Genomic DNA, 22,740 nt, shown 5'->3' with positions numbered 1-22,740 from the left:
TGGTTTCTTCCTACAGCCTTGGAGAACCAGTCCCAAAGCTGCACACAGGTCTTGCAAGGGATCCATGGTGGTGTTGAGGCTAAGACTTTTCTGTCTGAGGGGTTTTGGGGATGGGAAAAACTCAAGCACTCCTGTGATGGTTTCTTTTCTTTATTCTCTTCATGTTGTTCTCATCATGCTTTTCTCTCTCACGTTGTACACTGTATTGCTCCTCTGTTACTCTCTCATGCTGTACACTGTAGTGCTCCTCTGTTACTCTCTCATGCTGTACACTGTATTGCTCCTCTGTTACTCTCTCACGCTGTACACTGTAGTGCTCCTCTGTTACTCTCTCATGCTGTACACTGTATTGCTCCTCTGTTACTCTCTCACGCTGTACACTGTATTGCTCCTCTGTTACTCTCTCACATTGTACACTGTAGTGCTCCTCTGTTACTCTCTCATGCTGTACACTGTATTGCTCCTCTGTTACTCTCTCATGCTGTACACTGTATTGCTCCTCTGTTACTCTCTCACGCTGTACACTGTATTGCTCCTCTGTTACTCTCTCATGCTGTACACTGTATTGCTCCTCTGTTACTCTCTCATGCTGTACACTGTAGTGCTCCTCTGTTACTCTCTCATGCTGTACACTGTATTGCTCCTCTGTTACTCTCTCACGCTGTACACTGTAGTGCTCCTCTGTTACTCTCTCATGCTGTACACTGTATTGCTCCTCTGTTACTCTCTCACGCTGTACACTGTATTGCTCCTCTGTTACTCTCTCACGTTGTACACTGTAGTGCTCCTCTGTTACTCTCTCATGCTGTACACTGTAGTGCTCCTCTGTTAGTCTCTCACGCTGTACACTGTATTGCTCCTCTGTTACTCTCTCATGCTGTACACTGTAGTGCTCCTCTGTTACTCTGTCATGCTGTACACTGTAGTGCTCCTCTGTTACTCTCTCACGCTGTACACTGTATTGCTCCTCTGTTACTCTCTCATGCTGTACACTGTAGTGCTCCTCTGTTACTCTCTCACGTTGTACACTGTATTGCTCCTCTGTTACTCTCTCACGTTGTACTACCTCGTTGCTCCTTTGTTCCCCTTCCCTCCACTGCTTAAACACTCTAACTTCTGGTTATCCAAGAACACCTGCAGTCCTCATTTGGGGCTACAGAGTCAAATTATTTTCTGTAGCCTTGACTAGTCAGAATTTTCACAAATTGAAGTCAGGAATGAACGCAAGGATTTAATCATTTGCCAGCTAGCAATAATTGGGCTGATTTTGTATTTACAGCCTACCCAGATAGTACAGCTGTGTGTCCTTGCTTATCTGGGATAGTTTATCTTAAAAACCATTAGCAAGGCATCTGGTCTAGTCTAAAGCTCTTTTGAAGCTTTGTGGTGCTCAGCCATAAAATTAAAAGAATTTGAGCCATTCTGGCCCCCAGTTTATCATTAATTTGAGCTGTGATCTAAAGCATCTCTTAAGTGTGACTCACAGGCCTCATGGAACAATAGACCGTAGCTTATGAAACATATCCTAGTATTTATTTTTATTCATCAAAACTATGTCAATAGACAATGCAGCTTAAGAGAAATCATCTTTCTGACAATCCACAGAATTAAATGCCTAGAAGATGGGATGTTTACATGAGATAAACACACACCTTATTGGCAGTGGATAATTTTCTACACCCAATTCAACCAATGTCAGATATCAGAGAAAGATGGCAACAGCAAGCAGGCAAAGGCATAGCAGAAACAAAAGACAATCTGGAGTCTGTGGTATCGGGGGGCTTGCCTGCCCAAGAATTACCCACCAGGGGGATGCCTTCTGATAGGCTGACACCCTGAACCTCAATTGTCTGTCACCACCTGCTGCCCCTGACACAGCCACTGGCAAGACATAATAAAAACCTTTTAACAACAAAAGGAGAAGCCAACAGCAGGTTACTATGTACCCGTTGGCACTTCATTGAAATAGTTTAAGTTGCTTCTTAAACGTGACTGTTTTTATTTTACTACTTCCCTATTTGAGACTGGTTAGGAGATGTGGAGAAAAGATATTATACACCCCTTTATCCCAGTAAAATGCAGTTCAAAATTGTTATAGTCAAAGGCTTCACTGTACATACCACTTTCACAAGGTACTCTATATCTTGCCTTCAAGTAGGAAATGGTACATTTTCCAGCTTGTTTTAATTACCCCCCCTCAACCACATCACCAATGGATAGCCCACTTATATCTTGGCTTGGCATCACATCTAAGAGGTAGGTGGCTTTTGGACAACATTTCCCTAAAAATAAAGAACTTGGGGCTAGTAAAATGTTTCAGTTTATAAAGGCATTGTTGGCAAGGCTGCTATCCTGAATTCAACCTCCAGAACCCACATGGTAGCTACATGCATACTGTTCATTCATGCATCCCCTGCAATGGGATATAGCTTGGGAGTTGAGCCATTCTCTAACATACATGAAAGCCGAGGTTTAATTCTCAGGAGCACCAAAACTATCAGAACCAAACCAAAGCAAACCATCAATAACAACAGTCTTATGTATTTATTTGAAGTAGTGGTCTTTACGTTAGGTGATTTTCTTTTTTCTTTCTACTCGTTCTCATTACCTTCTAACTTTACAGTGAGAGGTCATATAGGGACTGTGAATGTCATAGGAGCCTGAAGACTAACAGGTATTTCTGGAAGTTTTCAGACTGCCTCCTACTTTGTTTACTATGTTTGGCTAGAAGGGGGTATAAAACTTAGAGAGCATATTGGTTGTATAGTTGTTTTTTGTTTTTTTTTTTTTTTACTTTTTGGGGGCCTGCTACTCAGCTCCCAAATAAATACTCGGAGGCTTATTCTTAAAAATGCCTGGCTTATTAGCTTGGTTTGTTTCTAACCAGTTTTTCTAACTTAAATTATCCTGTTTTTCTTCTTTGATGTTTGCCTCTGGGCTTTTTAACCTTTCTTTATAGTATATGCCTTTCTTTCCTTCTTACTCTGTGGCTGGTGCCTGGGTCCTCCACTCCTCCTTTTCTCACTCCTAGCTATTCTTTCTTCTCCTATGTATTCTCACTGCCTGCCAGCCCCGCCTAGCCTTTCTCTGCCTTGCTATTGGCCATTCAGCTCTTTATTAGACCAATCAGGTGTTTTAGACAGGCACAGTAACACAGCTTTGCAGAGTTAAACAAATGTAACATAAAAGAATGCAACACATCTTTGCACCATTAAACAAGTATTCTACAGCATAAACGAATGAAACACATGTTAAACTAATATTCCATGACATGGTTGTTTCCAGCAGTTGGATGCAAAAATAAATTCCTCCGTTGTCTTTTGTTAGTTGCCTCATCTAGACAAGTTACCTAGTATTTGAGCCTCTCTGACTTTTCCAGCCTGTGCAGCATGCTTTTTAGAGTAGCTGATTCATTAGTGCAGTGGCACCTACTAGTATTTCTGTATAATCCTTGACAGTCTTCATTGAAGCATACATAGCAGGTGGTTGGGAGTTTGACATCTCCTGCAGCTTATGAAAAGCCGATAGCAGATGTTAGTTTCTTCTATTTCTTTGGCAAAAGATAGACCACCTTTCTCTGGGAAATGAGTGGTGGAAGGTGTCTTGGCAGCCAGTGCCCTCAGGCAGCCAGCGCTTTCCCTATCCTAGGGAGGCTTCACACTGGGAAGCTAGGATTTCTCTTCAACTCAGACACCATTTAACTACTTACAGTGTGCATCAGTCGGGGTAGGAGAAACAGATGTATCTGACTGAAATGATTTTAGAAGAATAATTAGTAGTCTTCCTTGTCATTTTGTTTTTTAACCATGCACATCTCTCTGGCTGCTGCCACTGCTTCTCATTGTTACTGGACAGGTGAGTGACCAGAGCTGAGAACTGCTGCCCTTAAACCACCTGACAGGCAGGCATAGACATGGGTTCCTGGGCTGTATCCCAGAGTTACGGAAACAGACACTTTGGATGTGTTGGTACAGGAGGCTAGGGAGTTGATTTCACAACTCCCTTGGCTGCTTCCCATGCTGTCTACATGTGAGAATGTTAGTGGCGTAGAGGATAGTTAAAAGAGACATCTAGCTCTCAGAGCCTGTGACTTCTAATAGAAAAAATAACCACGTATCAATTTACAGCCTTGAAAGCCATGCTCACAGCATAGATGCAGGTCATGAGTCTGCCAGTGTGTAAGTTTAGCACTCTTTGCTGTTTTCCCCTCATGTCTTTGTAGCTCAGATCTCTAGTCTGCCTTGTTTTGCTGGGCATTAGTAAGATGCTATAAGGGTAAATATCTGTGAAAGTAGAGAGACAATAACAGTTCTGCTGTGTTTATCACCTGGCTAACCCTTAGCTGATCATAGCAGTTCTGTTTGTCTGTTTCCACCCACACTTTTTCATTTGTTTTGATACAAATCCCAGATAACATTTGTCTGAGCTAGTTTGGTATGTGCAAGAAACTTTTTCTTTAGACAAGGTCTAACACTGTAGTCTATGCTGAGTTTAAACTCAAAGCCACCATGCCAGCTATAAGGAACTTAAAGGATGTTAATGGTATTTATTTTTAGTTTTTGTTTTTTTTGAGACAGGGTTTCTCTGTGTAGCTTTGGAGCCTATCCTGGAACTTGCTCTGTAGACCAGGTTGGCCTCGAACTCATAGAGATCCTCCTGCCTCTGCTTCCCGAGTGTTGAGATTAAAGGCATGCTCCATCACTGCCTAACTCGGTATTTATTTTTATTTATTTTTTTGTTTTTTCGAGACAGGGTTTTTCTGTGTAGCTTTGCACCTTTCCTGGAACTCACTCTGTAGGCCAGGCTGGCCTCAAACTCACAGAGATCCACCTGGCTTTGCCTCCCAAGTGCTGGGATTAAAGGCGTGCACCACCACTGCCCGGCTTGGTATTTATTTTTAAATAGGCAACATGATTTACAAGGACTGGGTGACCCCTGCCTCTGTCTAGTTCCCCAGTTCTTACCCTTAGTATTCCTGTGATAAAGAAGGTTCATTAACCTGGAGAGGCAGTTGCACTCAGCCATAGCCAAGGAGGAGCTCTTACAGCTTGGAAAAACCTTTTGCTTTCCTCTGACATAATTGATCCTTTAGGAGAATTTCTCCCCTGATCTCTGTCACACCTGAATTGTCTGTTCTACACCTTCAGAGTTTGCTATAGTTCTTCTCACTAACCTATCTTTATTCTTCAAAGATTGGTGACTGACCAGCTAAGTCCCTGTTAGTAGCCAGCAATATCAAAATAAGGTCATGTGAAAAACTTAACAGGAAGGAGGTATCATTGCTTAGGTTCCCTCTCACTCCTTCCTACTAGCTTTGTCTCCACTTTGTATCCAGATACTGTGGTCTGTTTTGAGGTCAGACACCTGCCTTGCTTCTTAAGACTCATCACTATCTTAAACCAGCTAGAAAAAGAATGACCAAGAAGGGCTGAGATTGCTTCTGACCTGGTTATACAGTCAGCCAGAGTAAGGGCCATGCAGGCAGTTCAGAGCCACTTCAAATCGTCCTGCTCTCCTTGCTGGCTCTGCTGACTCTTCCCACCTTGTTTTTTTATTAATTTCCTAGGCTTTGAAGACAAAATATCTAAATCTAAGAGTTTATTCAGTAATTTAATGCTGTGGGTACAGATACTTTGCATTGTACCTCCAAGTGGCAACCTAGCTTATGAAGTGTGGATTAGGGCACTGCATGGGGCACATACTGCCCAGGCTATCTGGTGCACATTGGTGTCTGTAACTAAAGTCAAGCAGGAGCTCTGCTCTTTTGCTTCCTACTCACCTCACTACTTTGAAATTTGTTAGGAAGATCAATCAGCTCTCCATTTTTTGAAAATAGGCAAGATTTTATTATAAAGGCCATCTCTCGTTTATTTCCTTTCTGCCATGTTCACACTTACGTGTACATTTGCAAGTACAGGTTATTAGAGATGTACTAAGTATCATCCCCCCCTCCACCTTTTTTTAAATTTATTTTTTGTTGTGTGTGTATGTGCATGTGTGTGCATGTGCATGCATGTGTGTACATGCATGTTCCATGGTGCAGTTGTGGAGGTCAAAGGATGGATAACTTCTGGGAGTCTATATCTTCTTCCACCATATTGGCCCCAGGAATGGAACTTTGGTTGTCAGGCTTGGCAACAAGTGTCTTTCCCTGCTGAGTCATCTCACTGGCCCCCAAATACCAGCTTGGTTGTTAATAGCAAGTCATACATCTTTCCAAATCATACAATATAATAAACATGTATTGGTTTTCCCACTTTTAAAATAGTCTTACTCTTTGTATTATTCTAATAAAAATAGTTTCCTCTAGTTAACATGCTGTCTAGACTGCTGTCCTGGGGTAATAATATAGGAGATACATAATGTGCCCCAGGCTGATGGTCTGTGTGCATTTGCTTGCACTTAGTGCTGGATACCATTGTATCCAGTATGTCATAAATCTATACCATTTTACAGATGGGTGGGTATATTTCAGGGCTCATCCTTGCAAGGGGACCTGTAGCCTGCATTGGTACTAAAAGGTTATTTTTTGCAGGTCAATGTGCGGAATGGAATGAGCTTGCATGACTGCCTTATGAAAGCTCTGAAGGTGAGAGGCCTGCAGCCGGAGTGTTGTGCAGTGTTCAGACTTCTCCAGGAACACAAAGGGTAAGAGTGCAAGTCAGTCAGCACCTTTCAGAACAGTACGGATTTCCTACCTTCAAATAACTTGTTGTTTCACAAATGCTTTGTAGATTCCTAGGGATTAGGGTATGTGTATATTTTTGTTTTTAAAAGTATCAATTCAGAAAAATTTGCTACTGAGAATTATTGCCTGGACATTGTCTTGAAAACTATAATGCACAGGAGATGCTAATAGTGTGTCCAGGGATGGAAGCAGAATTGTTAGAAGGCATGATTTTAAGTGCAAAGAATGTTCCTGGTGTTTGCCATACAGAGTGGGTACCCTGAAAATGTTTGCATTGTTTTTTATAGTTGAGCTGGAAGGGTGGCTATTAAGAGTGTTTGCTGCTCTTGGCAGAGAGCTCAGGTTCAATTTCTAGCACTCATATCAGATGGTTCACAACTGATTGTAGTTCCAGCTCCAGGGGATCTGATGCCCTCTTTGGCCTCCAAAGGCACCTTCACACACATGGTGCATATACATGCACTCAGAGACATTATATATATATTTATATTTAAAGAATACTATCTTTGGCCTGAAGAAATACCCCAGTCAATATAGTGCTTGCCTTGCCATCTGATTGCCAGAACTGACATCAAACTCCTGGGTATGGTTGTGTCCTTATAACCTCAGCACCTGGAGGCAGAGACAAGCAGGTCCCTGAAGCTTGCTGGCCAGTTTACCCTAATTGGTGAGCTCCAGACATACCCATTCACTGCATTACTGAAGAGAAGTTCTTGTCATTCATGCTTTGTCAGCCAAACCTGAGGAAACATTTGACTCTGCCCTCTTTGGGGAGCAGTGCTTCTGTTACTAACCTCCTGCTTGTTGTGTTTGTGGTTCTGAGTTCCCCCGCTGGAGAGAACACCCAGGAGTCTGCTTACAGAGCTTACCTTCCATGTGTCTCTTCCTCTGCCTGGTCAGCAGTTAGTTTGCTGATCTTCAACATGTCATCACCTTTAGCTGGCTTTATCCCCGTGTTGGTCCCCAAGCTGATCCATAGACTTCCTTTACGACTAGGGAGATTCTGAGACAGGGGCTTAGTCCACTCTTCTCCAAAGCTGTGTGACTGGGAACTGATCTCAGTTCTCTTCAGGACAGACAGCCCCTCCTGCCTGTTCAGAAAGTGAGGCTTCCTTCCTGGTCTTCATCAGGACACAGCAGTACTCTAGACAGATACCATCTCCCTACCTTAAGGAATGGATTGTTGCCTGCTGGGTAACCAGAAGAATGGCTTGTTGGCTTCTGGCAGGTGACAGAGGGTTTGAGTGATGTCATGTGTGTTACATTCCTTCTTAACTGGGAATGTTCATCCTCCACAAATGGGACAGATTAACTGAACTAACAGTTTTTCCTTAAATCGCTATGATGGCCTGTCTTGCTTGTTCCAGGCACAAGAAACAGGTCGTTGTCAGCCAATTTTAAAGACTGTTTTGTCTCCTATAGACTTTATTTTTATAACCTCTACAAACAACTTTGAGTCAGTAACTAATGAAAGGGCATCTCTGTTTGCATTATGTTTATGGACGTTTAGATTTAAGTAGCTGTTGAACACTAAACTTGAGCACTGTAGTCACTGCACCTTACTTTATGTGATCTTGGTATTTTGGTAGGATTTTAATATTACACAGTCTCCTGAAAGACATAGTTACCCTTGTAATGAGATTGTTTTATTTTATTGTTAAAAAAAACCAAAAAACTTTGTTCTAGGAATATAAAGTTTGGAGTCCAACAGACTTGAATTTCAACAGGCCCATCACTCTATGAGCAGGGTCTCTTGAGGGCCCCAGTCACTTATTTTTAGGGTGGGACCAGACTACCTGTCCGGTGTGCTTAGACAGCTTGCAGTAGACAGTAGAACTGCTCTGTGTCCGGAGCCTTGTCCATTGTCACCTCATATTATACTTTGGTTAACTTTTAGTAAGAAAGCACGCTTAGATTGGAACACCGATGCCGCCTCTCTGATTGGAGAAGAACTGCAAGTGGATTTCCTGGATCATGTTCCACTCACAACTCACAACTTTGTAAGTTTCAGCGCCTGCCTTTCTCTGGCATTTTGGCTCTTTGCTGTGCATGGCTGACCTTCCCGAGAAGCACTAGCCATGTGCACTATTAGTTGCTTTCATTCTCCCGCTGTGCTCATGTCCAGTGGGCAGTTTAGAGTCTGCTAACAGAGGTTCCTCTGCCTTCCGTTTCTGAATTTGACAGTGTTGGAAGTAGGATTCTTCACTGTGGGAGGCTCTTGGGAGGCCAGTGGAGAAAGCACCTTGTTGGTTCTTCACTTGTGTTATTGGATTTCTTGTCACAGGCTCGGAAAACGTTCCTGAAGCTTGCATTCTGTGACATCTGTCAGAAGTTCCTGCTAAATGGATTTCGATGTCAGACTTGTGGCTACAAGTTTCATGAGCACTGTAGCACCAAAGTACCTACTATGTGTGTGGACTGGAGTAATATCAGGCAGCTCTTGTAAGGCATCTGTTTTTGTTTTTTTCCTTATAAAAATTCAGGGTCAGGTGCAGAAACACTTTTGAGGATGCTCTTTATATATTTTTATTGTTTGAGTTTTAGGTTTGTTAAATAATTTCTGTGAATCCGAAACTATCTACTTTAGAAGCACCATAGTTCTAAAATTAGCTAGTATTAGTGTGGCAACCTAACCGAAATAAACAGGTAGGGAGCTGGGAGATGACTCAGTTGGTTTACTTTAAGCAGTGTTTACTTTAAGCATGAGGGCTGAGTTTGATCACCAGCACTGACATAAAAGCTGGGCCCACACCGTGTGCCTGTAATCTCTGAGTCGGGATGGTGGAGAGAGGGCTGTCCTTGGGACTTGCTGGCCAGCTAGTCTAGCCAAGTTGATGCCACAAACAGGTAGGACCCATTGTCTGTCAAATAGTTACTGACACTGATTTGTCAAGGAAAAGAACGGGGACATGGAAATCAAAGGGCTTTTTTCTCTCCTCAACTGGGCTGCAAGTGGCCAGTGCTGCATGTTGTCCTGAGAAAGCAGAAAGTGGAGCTTGGCTGTTTCCTCCCCTCGCTCTGGGGGACAACATGTTTGGTTGGGCCTCACAGTTTGGATATAAAAAAATTGAGACTCTTTATTAGGTGACAAACCAGGTACCAAGATATATTTCACAGAGAGAAAATGGTTTAAATAACTGCAAATTTAAATTCAAATTATCCTTATTAAAGCCTTAAAAACTGTGTTGAGAGTATGAAGTCAGTTTTACCCTTATTGGAGCATGTTAGGAAAATGAGAGGACCTTTGTCTTCACTCACAATGGGAAGGGACCTTTTAGCTCCCACAGAAGCCACCTGTTGCTTCTCAGAGAACTTGAGTAGCAGAAAGGCATGTGCTTGTGGCCAGCCACACATCACTACCTCAGGGCTGTGATCAGCACCTCTAAGTCTCAGCTCATTGATTTGAAAAGAGGTCTCATGGGAGTTGGGTGGGATAACATGAGATTGCTTAGCACAAATACTCAGCGTGTGGAATCAAAGTGCCTAGTTAATGGTAATTCCACTTTCCCTTCCTTTTTACTATTGGTGCTGAATATAGTTTATTCCTTATAGTCTTCTCATCGTTTCCAAGACAATTCCAGAAAAGCTGGATGTGATAAAGGTTTTAAAGTGTTGCACTATCACTTAAGAAAACATTACTTTGATGTTGTTGGGCAGGACCAGACTTTCGTAGAGATGCATTCTAGCAGGATGTGTGTTCATTGGCAGGTTGCTGTCACTCAGTCTGTAATCCAGCCCTTTGGGTTGGTAGTCTCTTCATAGCACGTGTCTAAAGCACTTGAGAAATGAGTAAAGGGAAGTTGGGTTGTAGCTGTGGGTTTGCAGGCAAGGGGCTTGTTTCTCTGTAAGAGGACAAAATCTATAAACCAGTCTTTCCACGTTTCATTTAGGCTGTTTCCAAATTCCACTGTTGGTGATACTGGAGTCCCAGCACTACCTTCTTTGACAATGCGCCGGATGCGAGAGTCTGTTTCCCGGATGCCTGCTAGGTAATGTTTTACTTGGCACTCTTGGAAAGTTACATTGGGTTGGGTGGGTTGGGAGCCTACTGTCATGTTGGACTGTCTGCAGACCCTTTGCTGCTTCTGTGGAACACCAACTGGAGACCTTTCTCTCTGTGGTCCCATGGAGCTTACATTCTGAAAAGTGATTTTGATTGTTGGCCTTTCTGTTACAATACAACCCTCAGTCTCCCATTATATTTATAAAAAGCTTGAGGTTCTGCCATCTTCCAGTTGTGGTGAATTAAGCCTCTATGGAAAGGTCCCCAAAGTGAGTATAGTGGCTAAGATCAGACCTTACTTCTAAAATGTTTATCATGGCCTTGATATTCAAGTAGATGAAACAGATAGCCTTTCTGTTGTTATTCTTTTCAGTTTGCATTTGAGTTGTCATTGCTGCTGTTTTCTAGCTTTAAAACTCAAAGTTCAGTGGAGTACACACCTTGCTCAGTGACACACAAGAATATAGAACCTAAAATAAAGTCTACATTTTTGTCTAAAATGTCTGACTTTTAACTTATATGTAATCAGCTAGCATTTAATGATCCCTGTAAAACTACTATGGAACCAGTGAAAGGCAGCATCTTAGAACAAGGAATTTGTACTGAAATTGTGTCTGACTTGAATGAAGCCTTTTTGGTAATTTGAAAACTACATTCAAGCAAAAAACAACTTGCCTTGAAGATAGGAAGAAACTAGACTCTGAAAGCCTAAATGTAGAATTCCTAGTGCAAGGTGGCATTTCAGTGAGGGAACAGCCTTCCTCAAGTAAGGCCAGACACACTCAGGGTGGTATGGCCATAGACAGAACGGTATCCTTTAGAAAAGCCAGTCTTTGTCCCTTGAGTTCATATGAGTATGACCTGAACCAACCTTAATTGAAGTCTACAGAACAAATATGTTCTACTTTGTTTTGTTGGGGTTTGGGTGGAGTTCAGGGCCTCATTGAGGCTAGGCTTGTGCTTCACAATAGAGTCACACCTTAGCCATGGAAGCTGTTATTTGTTTCAAGATACTGGGGCTTAGACCTAAAGCCTTACAGATGCTAGGCAGACATTCCTTCTACCACTGAGCTGCATCCCATACTTGTTAATGTGGGTTCCTAGGCTGAAATAGTCATAGGTTGGGGTTGCAGATCTAAAGATGGAACACACTTTGCTGTGCGCTGACTACAGAGAGAAATTCTCAGTCTTTCTTTCAATTAAATTGGGCAGATTCCTATTAGCATTAGGTGGTAGTTGTAGCAAATACTGATCTGTTCTTAGAGATATAAAACTCTAAATTATTCTCAAGAATGATTTATCACCAAGGAGAACTTGTATGATGGATTCTCCTTTTCACAGGGGATGACAAGCACATTTATTTTTCATTTTCAAAAAATTGCACACAAAAAGAACCCAGACAGCATTTTTTTTTATTTTGCAATACAATTCAGTTCTACATATCAGCCACGAATTTCCTTGTTCTCCCCCCTCCCGCCCCCCTCACCTTCCCCCCAGCCCGCCCCCCATTCCCATCTCCTCCAGGGCAAAGCCTTCCCCGTGGACTGAGATCAACCTGGTAGACTCAGTCCAGGTAGGTCCAGACCCCTCCTCCCAGGCCGAGCCAAGCGATCCTGCATAGCATTTTTAAATAGTGCATATTTAAAGAATGAACCATTGTGTCAAAGATTGTATGGATCAGTTTGCCCCTAAGTGTCTTAATGAGGTAGGCAGTTGAAAAGACTTTGCCAGTGTGGAGGCCTGAGTGCCAATCATGGGACTTTCTTTCTCCTCCATGCCTAGTTCCCAGCACAGATACTCCACACCTCATGCCTTCACTTTCAACACCTCCAGCCCTTCCTCTGAAGGTTCCCTCTCCCAGAGGCAGAGGTCAACGTCCACTCCCAATGTCCACATGGTCAGCACCACCTTGCCTGTGGACAGCAGGATGATTGAGGTAATAGGGCCCCTTGTGGGTGGTGATGAGCAGCAGTAGTTAACATTGGGAGCACAGAATGTAGATTTCGAAGGTGCTCAGGAATGTTGCAGTATTTTCTTAGGCCCTTAAAAATAACTTCAAAATGTTATTTTAAAATCTGTTACTTCCACAGACTGACTTAATAACTAGGCCGTGTATCATTCCAGTGGGAAACAAAACTCCCCGCTAACCATTGTGCAGGTGTGTCCCAGCTTTGGGTGTGAGTTCTTTGAGCTGGTACAGGTATGTGTAGAGCAGAGCAGCTTCATATGGTGAGGGGTGTTGTAAAGACTACAGATGCTCTAGAGGACTGAAAGTAGGACCTCTAGGATCTAAAGTGCATTGAAGCAGATGTGACAGTGCCAGTCAGTGTTTGCAAACTGCCTTTTCTTTTCTTGTGTGTTCTGTTGTTTGGTTTGCTTTCTAGCTCATCTTTAAAATCAACTGACTACACTTCAAATGCTTCCTCTGTCTTTATTCTTCTTTATTTCTCATTGCTTTGGACTAGAATAACAGCCTGAATGCCTCTCCCAGGGCGTGCTCCAGACGGTTTTGTCTAAGGGGAAGAGTAGGTATTTTTCTCCATGCCTTTGCTTCTTGGGTTTAACAGGATAGACTGTCAGATGGTAGACTATCATGTGAGACAACAGATACATTCATTTATATTTCTCTCAGACTTTTGCCATGTTTTCTTTCTTTTCTATGGAATATTTATTAGGAAAACAAACACTCTGAGTTGCTACTGCTAGGTGAATTTCTCAAGGTAGATTCTCAAAGGCAAGGGCATTGAAATAGTTTTTAAAAACTCAGCTCCCTCAAAAGACTAATGCTGGACTGATAGTAACAAAGCATCTGCATGGAGTTCAGACATTAGAAAGCAAAGCATTTCACCCATTTGGTTGATATGACCTAGAAAAGCCTATTAGAAAGTCTGGCATCCTGGCACATGCCTAGAATCCCAGCACTCTAGAGGACCTTATTCAGGACTGGCCTGGGCTACACAGTGAGATCCTGTTTCAAAATCAAATTAACAGACACAGCAGACATGGCCATGTAGCTGTGCTTTCTCATCTTTGCAAACATTGGTTCCTTGACACCTGCCATCTGAGGTGTAATTTTTCTATAGCTAGAAATCACCTTTAACCACTTGTCATGCCCTGTGTAAGCTATTGGCTTTATCATAATGATTGGCCCTATACATTCCTATACAATTATAAAGTAGCCATTTTCTTTCCATGCACAATTTGTTCCTGTATAAATTGTTAATACAGTCAAAGTCAAATTCTCCAGTTGCTAATGTAAGTAACACAAGTATTATGTTTAATCCTGTTTGTGCCTCAGAAAAAAATTTGATTCTTGGCTTTTTTCCTTCTTGATATTTTTTTGTTTTTGTTTTTTGAGACAGGTTTTCTGTGTCTCACAGCTCTGGCTGTCCTGGAACTCACTTTTTGTAGACAAAAATAACAGAAGAGATTGGTTGAATGGCCAGTGTTTCTCCCCCTTGGCTGCCATCCTGTCATACAGACACCCAGGCTTTCTTACCTTTCCCTCACAGACACACATCATTAGCCCTAGTTTGAGTTGTAGAGTGAGAATCTGTATTTTGTGTGTGTGCAGGTATGTGGAAGCCAGAGGTTGATGTTAAGTGTCTTCCCCAATTGCCTTTCCATTCTGTGCTTTGAAATAGTGTCTCTTACTGAACCTGGAGCTTGCTGGTTAGGCTAGGCTGGCCAGTCAGTGAGCCTCCAGGATCCTCCTGTCCCCACCTCCCAGTGCAGGGATTGTAGGCATGTGCCACCATTCTGTGCTTACAAGGCAAGCCCTTCAGCAACCAAGCTCTCTCCTTTTGGTGCCTGTCCTGGAACTCGCTCTGTAGACCACGCTGGCCTCGAACTCACAGAGATCTACCTGGTTCTGCTTCCCGAGTGCTGGGATTAAAGGCATGTGCCACCGCTGCCCGGCAGGATCTTAAGCATCTCTGTGGATGTTTTACAGACAGGCCAGGGTTGGGAATTAGAATTAGGCTTTATTCTATGCTGTTACAGATACTTGGGCAGGGTGGCTGACACAGTTGGTGTGTGTGTGTTTGAGTGCAAGAGAGAGCAAGTGAGCAGTAGCTTGGTTTGTTGTTCTTTTACTCTTGTAAAGATATTTTTGAAAGCTAGGCATGGTGGCACATGTCTGTAATCACAGCACTAACAAGGCTGAGGCAGAAGAATGGCAAGTTTAGGGCCAGCCTATGCTACACAGTGAGAGTCTATATAAAAAAACAAGTAAAAGATATGGCTGGAGTGATGGCCTAGCAGTTAAGAAGAGCCTTTGTTCTACAGAGGACCCTGGTTCAGGTCCCAGCACCCACATGCAGGCTCACTACTATCTATAACTTCAGTGCCAGAAGGTGTAACATCCTCTTCTGGCCTCCAAGGGCACTGTACAAATGGTGAGCACACATATATGCAAGCAAAACACCCATACATATAAAATGGAAAAAAAAAAAAAACAGAAAAAAAAACAACCCTCAAAAAATTGAGTGGGAACATTCTAGTAATAGCTTTTTTTCTTGTTTGCTGTGGTAATACAAAGAAAAATGCAGATGACTTGCTAGAAAGAAACTTTCTGAAGTGATGAAGTGGTTTTATATTTGTAATATATATTATAAATTCTGCCCTCAAGGAAGAATTTTAAGATTAAAATTTAGAAAGGTTTCATGGATGGTTGTATTGATAGTTGGGCAGTTAAGAGTACTTGATGCTCTTGAGGATCCAAGTTCAAGTCCAAGCACACATATCAGGAAGGATATAACTGCCTGTATCTCCAGCTCCAAGGGGTCCCACACTGTCTTTGGCCCCTGTGGGCACTTGCATTCTTACACGCACATACCAAAAATAAAATCTTAAAAAAAATGTCTGGTGGAGGTAGGTCCCTGTGATTTGAGTGATTCTTGAAACAGTATCCACAGCGTCTAGTAGCCAGCTTGAGAAAATCACTAAAGTTTGAATGTCTTATGCTAATGGAGCTGAGGCTGAGATCCATATGTGATGGCTCATTTCTGCCATCCACTGCTCTGTGACCCTTACTGAGTCTCCCCTTCTGTCCATGTGGGTTTTAAAATGTAAACACAGGATTCAGGCTCTAGGGTTCATGTTTTTTCCAGTTCTCTGTAAGTTAGGCTTCAAGTAGTACCTACCTGTGTTAAACCCAACTTTGGTCCATATTTGTCCTTCCTCCTACTGAAGTCAAAATGAGCCTGTCACTGGACCTCTGTCTCTCAGTCTCTGATTAAGCATCAACAGAGCAGTATCCCGAGTCTGTGGAGGAGATGCCAGTTGACAGTAACTGCCAGCCTTTGCTGAAGGTCTGTTTCTGAGAAATGTGGTTTCCATGAAAAGTTATACTCATTCCATGTAGTATTTAACAGGAATCAATCTTGGAAAAATTTGTTTGGGCATTAGGTAAATCAGGAAATTAGGAGTACGCAAGTGTACTTTCTATTTTAGAGGGTTAATAGTTGCTCCTACAGCCCCTGCCCCAAGAGACAAGGCCTGTTCTAGTGTATCTGATCAGCTTTTGTTTTCCGTTTCAGGATGCAATTCGAAGTCACAGTGAATCAGGTACTTTACCCCACAGCCATTTAGTGATCAGTAATGGGCTTTTTCTCTATGCTGTCATCTTCTGTTGCCTTATCTACGTGCGGATTCTGTTTGTCTTGTCTATTAAGCCTCACCTTCAGCCCTGTCCAGCAGCCCCAACAACCTGAGCCCAACAGGCTGGTCACAGCCCAAAACCCCTGTGCCAGCACAAAGAGAACGGGCACCAGGATCTGGGACCCAGGAAAAAAACAAAATTGTGAGTATGGTCAATAACACTTCCTGCCCCTCAGGGATTAGTAAAGATAAACTCTTGGAAATCAGAATGTACTTAACATATTTGGGGGCGGGAACCTAATAAAATACACTGAATAAAATGAATGCCAGTGTGCCCTGCCATGTTCACATTCATTCTATAAGTTGCTATTTGGCTACAACTCAGTAAACTGTCATCTTCTCGAAGACAAGACTGTAGCTGCAGAGCCTGTCCACCTTTAAAGGAAGCAGGAACAGGCAGGGTGGGGTGACCCTTTCTTTGATAGTCTTACTCTCAGCAAGCTGTTGGCATTCTATGGGTTATGAATGATCTCCATTTGTTTCAGAGACCTCGTGGCCAGAGAGATTCAAGCTATTACTGGGAAATAGAAGCCAGTGAGGTGATGCTGTCCACTCGCATTGGGTCAGGCTCCTTTGGCACTGTGTATAAGGGCAAGTGGCACGGTGAGTTTGGAGCCTATCTCCATGCTCAGGGTTCGGCAGAGGGCTAGGGGGCTTCTTCATTCATAGTGGCCTTCTCTATGGGTACTTGATCACACTTGGCAATCAAATCAATTTTGAAATTTCACAGCATTCTAACCTTACTTTAATTTGTATAATAAAGTTCTAGTGATGCTTAGAAACCAGAGAGCAAGTTTTAGCCCTGTAGTTAGATGTTAGTGGTGCCATTTCTTCTAAACTAAGCTAGCTCTGCGCGTGGAACATACTTCTTCACTGAGCAGGTGTTTGCTGCTTTGATGGAGGGCACCCTAGACACCAACAGCTGAAGGGACCTTAAAACAGGTCCAGACCAAGAGCAGGAGCTATCTCCTGTTCAGAAGGCTGGTACAGGAAAGTGGGAAACTTCCTGACTCTCTGTTCTGCCCTCAGGTAATTGTAGCTCTCCCTTCCTGTGGGGTGAGTGTTCTTATTTCCATGGGAAACATTGCTCACTTGGAAGTTTCTAGTTTAACCTTTGTAGTCATAGCTTGAATAGTTTGACAGCATTTCCATACCAGGTTTTTAACACCTCTAGATTGGGATGTTAGCAAATGTAAGCAGGGGGTTCTTGAAAATGCTTGTGACGTTTTAGTAACTTTACAGATAATAGGGCAGAGATGGAGAAAAGTTCCGAGCCAGTGTGTGGACATTCACATTCAGTGTTGGAAACAGCAGCATCCACTACGGTTGTGCATCAGTACGTGGGGTTTTGCCTTGCGTAGGTCGTCATATGAGCAATGTGCTTTCTTAGGAGCACAGATCAGAAAGTTGGTCAGTGACACTTAGACTGACTCCTCTGAGAACTGTTAAGTGATGCCCTGCTGGCCTGTCTCTTGGTCTGCAGAGGAATGGTGTCACTGCAGCAGGCTATGAGCTAGGCAGAGCCTGTTCTTGAGGGGCTGCTTAGCATTCCTCCAGCCTCCTATGCAGGCATCTGGCCACCAACATCTTCCTGGCCTCACCACTTAAGTTGACCTGCCTACCCCAGTCTCTCCTTTCACCCCTAACTTTCTTACCATTTTGTTTCCCACTGTAACTCCAAGCCTGCCTTCACCTGGGCTGTTGTAGCAAAATTTTTTCCCCGCCCCTTCTGTTTTATAGATGCTCACTTACATGCCCCACTAGAGTGTCCTTTCTAATATCCTTCCTGATGCTTACACCCCACTACCTCCAGGAAGCATCTCCATACACTCCCACTCCCCAGCAGTCTTTAAGCCCAGCTACTGTCTTGTCTCAGACTTCACAGCCATGTGGGAATCTTCCTTCCTCAGCCACGTGGGACCTGCCACTAGGGCACACACGGTCACTGCTGGACAGGTGGCTCCAGCACTGCACCTTCTCTACTAGGATGAGCTGCAGCTTCTCCAGCAGCCTGTGCCTTTGGCGCTGGATGATGCCAGTTACCAGGTCAGTTATAGCTGAGAGACTGGGACCTCAAGGGAGCCCTGTCTTTACCATTGGTGCTCCCTAGAATAGACTGCCTCAAGACCACACTCCTCAGGCTGAGGGACCGGCCAACTCCAAGGTGCCTCTCAGCTGACTCAGACTTTGATCATTGGTACCATGGTTAATTTGACTGTTTTTTGAGATGGGGTCTCGGTATGTGGCTTAGGCTGGCCTCCTGCCTCAGCTTTCAGAGTGGACAGCCTTATAAAAATTTGAGGTCCTAACCTGGTGGTGGTGGTGTACATCTTTAAGCACTCGGGAGGCAGAGGCAGGCAGATCTCTGTGTTCAAGGCCAGCCTGGTCTACAGAGTGAGTTCTAGAATAGCCAGGGCCACACAGAGAAACCCTGTCTCCAAAAATAAATGAATGAATGAATAAATAAATAAAATAAGGGGACCCTTAAAGGGTTTAGGCACTTTATTATTACTCTTGTTAATATATCTATATAAAACATATTTGAATGTGACTGCCAACTACCCCGGAAAGCACGTTGACTCCTGGGTGTTTCTGAAGCTGTAGGGAGGTTACCTATATTGCTGCCTTGGTGATTGTCAGTACTGTAAGACAGTTGTGTGGGCCCACTTAACTTCCTGCCCTTCCTGGCTCCAGCACATTTTTCTTTTCCTTCCTTCCTCCCTTCCTTCCCTTCCTTCCTTCCCAATGTGGTTCTGGACATGAGACTGACTTCTACTCTATTTCCTCTCTGCAGAATGAGTTTTAACAGTCAGGTGTGCATACAAGCTATGACAGTGTTCAGTATTCCCACTGCTCCTACTGGTAAAGGACCCTCTCCTTCAGCTTGCTGAAGGACCTGCTTCCTCATCAGTTTACACTTGGCGTGCCACTCACAGCCTTGGCATGGATTTCATCCTCACAGGCTAAGGTTGTGGAGCTCTCCCATATGGACCTACCGTGGTGCTCCTAGCATCATGTGGATACAAGCTTGTTGAAGGCCTTTGTGGCCCAGTGTGGGTATTAGTAGCAGTGAAGCTTCTCAGCCACTTGATGTATTGGTTGGCAGATTTGTTCTACCTGCAGACACATGTTCCTTGAAAAATGCCTCCTATTGTCCTTAGAATTAGGGTTTTTGAAAGGCTGGGAAGTAGCTCAGTTGGTAAAAAGAGCTTGCCATCAAAGCACAAGGACCCAAGTTCAATCCCCAGCACTTACATAAAAATTCAGCTGTGGTTGTACTGTCTTGTAATCTCAGTGCTGGGGAGGTAGAAAGGGGCTCACTTAGCTGACCCTAGTCGAGTCCTGGGTCCCAGTGAGAACCTGTCTCAAAAAAAACAAAAACAAGGTAAGATGCACATAAATCCTAAGGTATTTGAAAAATAAAGACTATTTAACTGAGCGTAACTAACTACAAATTAATTTGCAGGAGATGTTGCAGTAAAGATCCTAAAGGTGGTTGACCCAACCCCAGAGCAGTTCCAGGCCTTCAGAAATGAGGTGGCTGTCTTGCGGTGAGCCCAGCCCCTGGAGCAGCAGGGTTGGGTAGGGCCGGGCTGTGCAGGTCAGCACCTGCTATGGGTTCTGAGGGCTACTCCTCTGAAGAGGAGGGAAGTCTATTTCCTTCCAGCGTATGTGCTGGAAGCCAGAAGAGCCCTTTGCATGGACACACCTCATCTCTGGAATCAACTCAACAGTCCAGCTGTGTGGGGTTTGGCTTGTGGTAGGGGGATCATTTTTACCTGTTTCCAGGCATCTTTTTATAGCTAATAAAGAGAGAGCCCTTGCTCTCTAGTCACTGAATTTCTCTTAGGTTTGTAGGGATGAGTTGGACAGAGGTGGATTCCACAGATGAGGGGTCCTGTGCAAAGAGTACCCTCTCTCTGTAAGCAAGGCCAGCATGGAGGTGAATGAAGGGTGAGTGGGCTTCAGCTGATTATAGGTAGTACTCTTATGGTCATGCTTTCCCTGCTTCCCCTTCCCCCAGCAAAACACGGCATGTTAATATCCTGCTGTTCATGGGGTACATGACAAAGGACAACCTGGCGATTGTGACCCAGTGGTGTGAGGGCAGCAGTCTCTATAAACACCTGCATGTCCAGGAGACCAAATTCCAGATGTTCCAGCTAATTGACATTGCCCGACAGACAGCTCAGGGAATGGAGTAAGTAGACAGCTTGGTGAGTCCTTGTGGCCTGAACCCTGAGTTGCCCTTGTAGGAACCAGACTGAGTGGCACCTGGGTGGGCTCTTTGACATCTGAAGCTCCCGTTTCTCATCAACCAGACCTAGCTACCATCTGTAGGAGCCTTGTGCCCAGGCAGCAGGAATACGCTCTGCTCACCGGTGCTTTTGTCAATTAAAAAATATATATTTTAAATTGCATGTTTATATGGTCTGTGAGTGGCAGTGCTCAGGAGATGGGTGGTCCTGGGGCTGGAGTCAGTCGTCAGCTGCCTAATGTGGGTGTTGGGAATCAAAATGGGATCTTCTGCAAGAGCAGTGACATGTTAACCTCCAAACCGTCTTTCCAGCCCTTTGTCACGTTGGATCATCCATTTTCTTTAAAAGGCCATCTTTTTAGCTCCTGGATCCCCTGGATCTACGGAGCAAGATCCAGAGTTTGAGGTTAGCTTGATCTATAGAGCAAGTTCCAGAATAGCTAGGGCTATACAGAAAACCCGTCTCAAACAGCCAAAAAATAAAATTCATACAGAGCTCTGAACTTTAACATTCACATATCATAAGAAGTCTTTCTTTTGGAGGTAGGGCTTGGGGGCCTTTCTGGATTCAAAGTACAGCCATCCTACTAAATGCTGCATTCTTACCATATAGAAAAATCCCCAGCTTATAGCCATCCCCAGCTCCTGACAATTGGCCTTCCCACTGCTGGGTTTTGTCTTTGGTAAGTGGAATGTGAGGTAAAAGATCGCATCCTACATGCTTGGCTTTGTTTGCAGAGCAAATCCAAGTTGCAGTATGCAAGGCGAATTGCTACCCACAGTTAGCTGATGGCCAGTGAGACAGTCCGAGTTACTTTTGAGTAAAACTGATGTTTGATGTCAGTCCATTTACACTGTGGCCTTTCTATGTGACATTCTTAGGCTGGGAAGACAGGTCCTTGGGTATCTTATTAGCTGTAGCTAATTAACTGATTGATTTCTCTCTTTCACAGCTATTTGCATGCAAAGAACATCATCCACAGAGACATGAAGTCCAACAGTATCCTTTGGTATTGAGTTCTCAGCTTAGGGACCCAAAGGGGCCTTTTTCTCAAATATGGTTCATGGTTCCAGGGGAGAGCTTTTTAAAGGAAAACAAAAATGAAGTTAGTTAAGAAGCCAAACAGGCCCTCTGCAGCCTCCATCTCACCTGGGCTGCCGTGACTGTCCACGAGAGTTCCTTCCTTAAGGTTTTTTTCCCCAACAGTGATCTGTAAACAATTCCTTCAGAGTTGGGATACAAACTTGGAATGAACTTGAACTCAGCCTGGTTGGATTATTCAAAGTTTGCTTGAGAGTTTATTAGCATCTATTTATATCTCATCTGTGGAAGATGTGTGGCTGTACATACAGACGAAAAAGTAATTGCAAGTCAAGATTTTCAAGATTCTGGATTTATTTCCCATCCTCGGATGCATATATGTGTTACCAACAAGTGCAAAGTGATTGCTGCCTCCTGCTCACTTGGTCCAAGCAGCATAATGCCATCAATACAGTAGAACAATGTGATATTTGGTGGAAGTCACAGATAATCAAGATCCCTTCAAACTAAGTTATGACACAGGGCAGGAGAGGTAAAACATCCTTGAGGTAAAACTGTAAGGGTGTTTTCCTGGCCTTGCCAACTAAAAGCAAATTGTTTCTGGTGATCCTTATGGACAGGTACCAAGAAAAGGCATTTTTCTTCAGGCTGGAGAGGTAGTTCAGAGGTTAAGAGCATTGATTGTTCTTCCAGAGGTCCTGAGTTCAATTGCCAGCAACTACATGGTGGCTCACAACCATCTATAGTGAGATCTGATGCCCTCATCTGGCCTGCAGGCATACATGCAGACAGAAGAAATCAATCTAAAAGAAACGGCACTCCCTCTCCCTCACACCAGCTGTGCACCTTTTATGCTGTGAGTTGGTGCACAGCTGGTGTGCCAGTGTCAGGCTTAGCTGTGCTGCATTAGTGGTTGTGACCTTCTTGCTACACTTTCTTGAAGTAAAGTTTTTTGGCAGCTAAGCACTGCTCTAAGATCTTGGTCACAAAGTGGACCAGTTCTAGCCAGTGTTTAAAAACATTCAGTGGTGAGGCTGCTGCTGTTTTGTTACTGTCATGAGTAGGGCATGTAGGCGGGGTGGGAAGCT

At 43.7% G+C, this 22,740-nt stretch overlaps 1 protein-coding gene across 4 annotated transcripts in view; it reads left to right on the top strand.

Annotated features, from left to right (window-relative positions):
- Positions 1–22,740, top strand: part of Raf1 (Raf-1 proto-oncogene, serine/threonine kinase) — a 57,160-nt gene that overhangs the window by 32,479 nt on the left and 1,941 nt on the right. Inside the window, exons 3-14 of one of the 4 annotated variants that reach the window (XM_052721963.1) lie at positions 6,536–6,648; positions 8,586–8,688; positions 8,973–9,130; positions 10,579–10,677; positions 12,474–12,627; positions 13,157–13,216; positions 16,232–16,259; positions 16,367–16,494; positions 16,838–16,955; positions 19,819–19,903; positions 20,377–20,553; positions 21,564–21,610. In XM_052721963.1, the coding sequence (XP_052577923.1) occupies positions 6,536–6,648; positions 8,586–8,688; positions 8,973–9,130; positions 10,579–10,677; positions 12,474–12,627; positions 13,157–13,216; positions 16,232–16,259; positions 16,367–16,494; positions 16,838–16,955; positions 19,819–19,903; positions 20,377–20,553; positions 21,564–21,610 (1,270 nt within the window). The remainder of the gene's footprint in view (positions 1–6,535; positions 6,649–8,585; positions 8,689–8,972; positions 9,131–10,578; positions 10,678–12,473; positions 12,628–13,156; positions 13,217–16,231; positions 16,260–16,366; positions 16,495–16,837; positions 16,956–19,818; positions 19,904–20,376; positions 20,554–21,563; positions 21,611–22,740) is intronic. The other 3 variants (XM_052721965.1, XM_052721966.1, XM_052721967.1) reach the window with 3 other exon arrangements.

The sequence above is a fragment of the Peromyscus californicus genome, unplaced genomic scaffold (genome assembly GCF_007827085.1).
Source record: "Peromyscus californicus insignis strain IS unplaced genomic scaffold, ASM782708v3 Scaffold_6__1_contigs__length_162567912, whole genome shotgun sequence".
Classification (NCBI taxonomy): domain Eukaryota; kingdom Metazoa; phylum Chordata; class Mammalia; order Rodentia; family Cricetidae; genus Peromyscus; species Peromyscus californicus.
The sequence above is the reverse complement of the archived record's forward strand: the minus strand, read 5'-3'. Positions and strand labels throughout refer to the sequence as shown.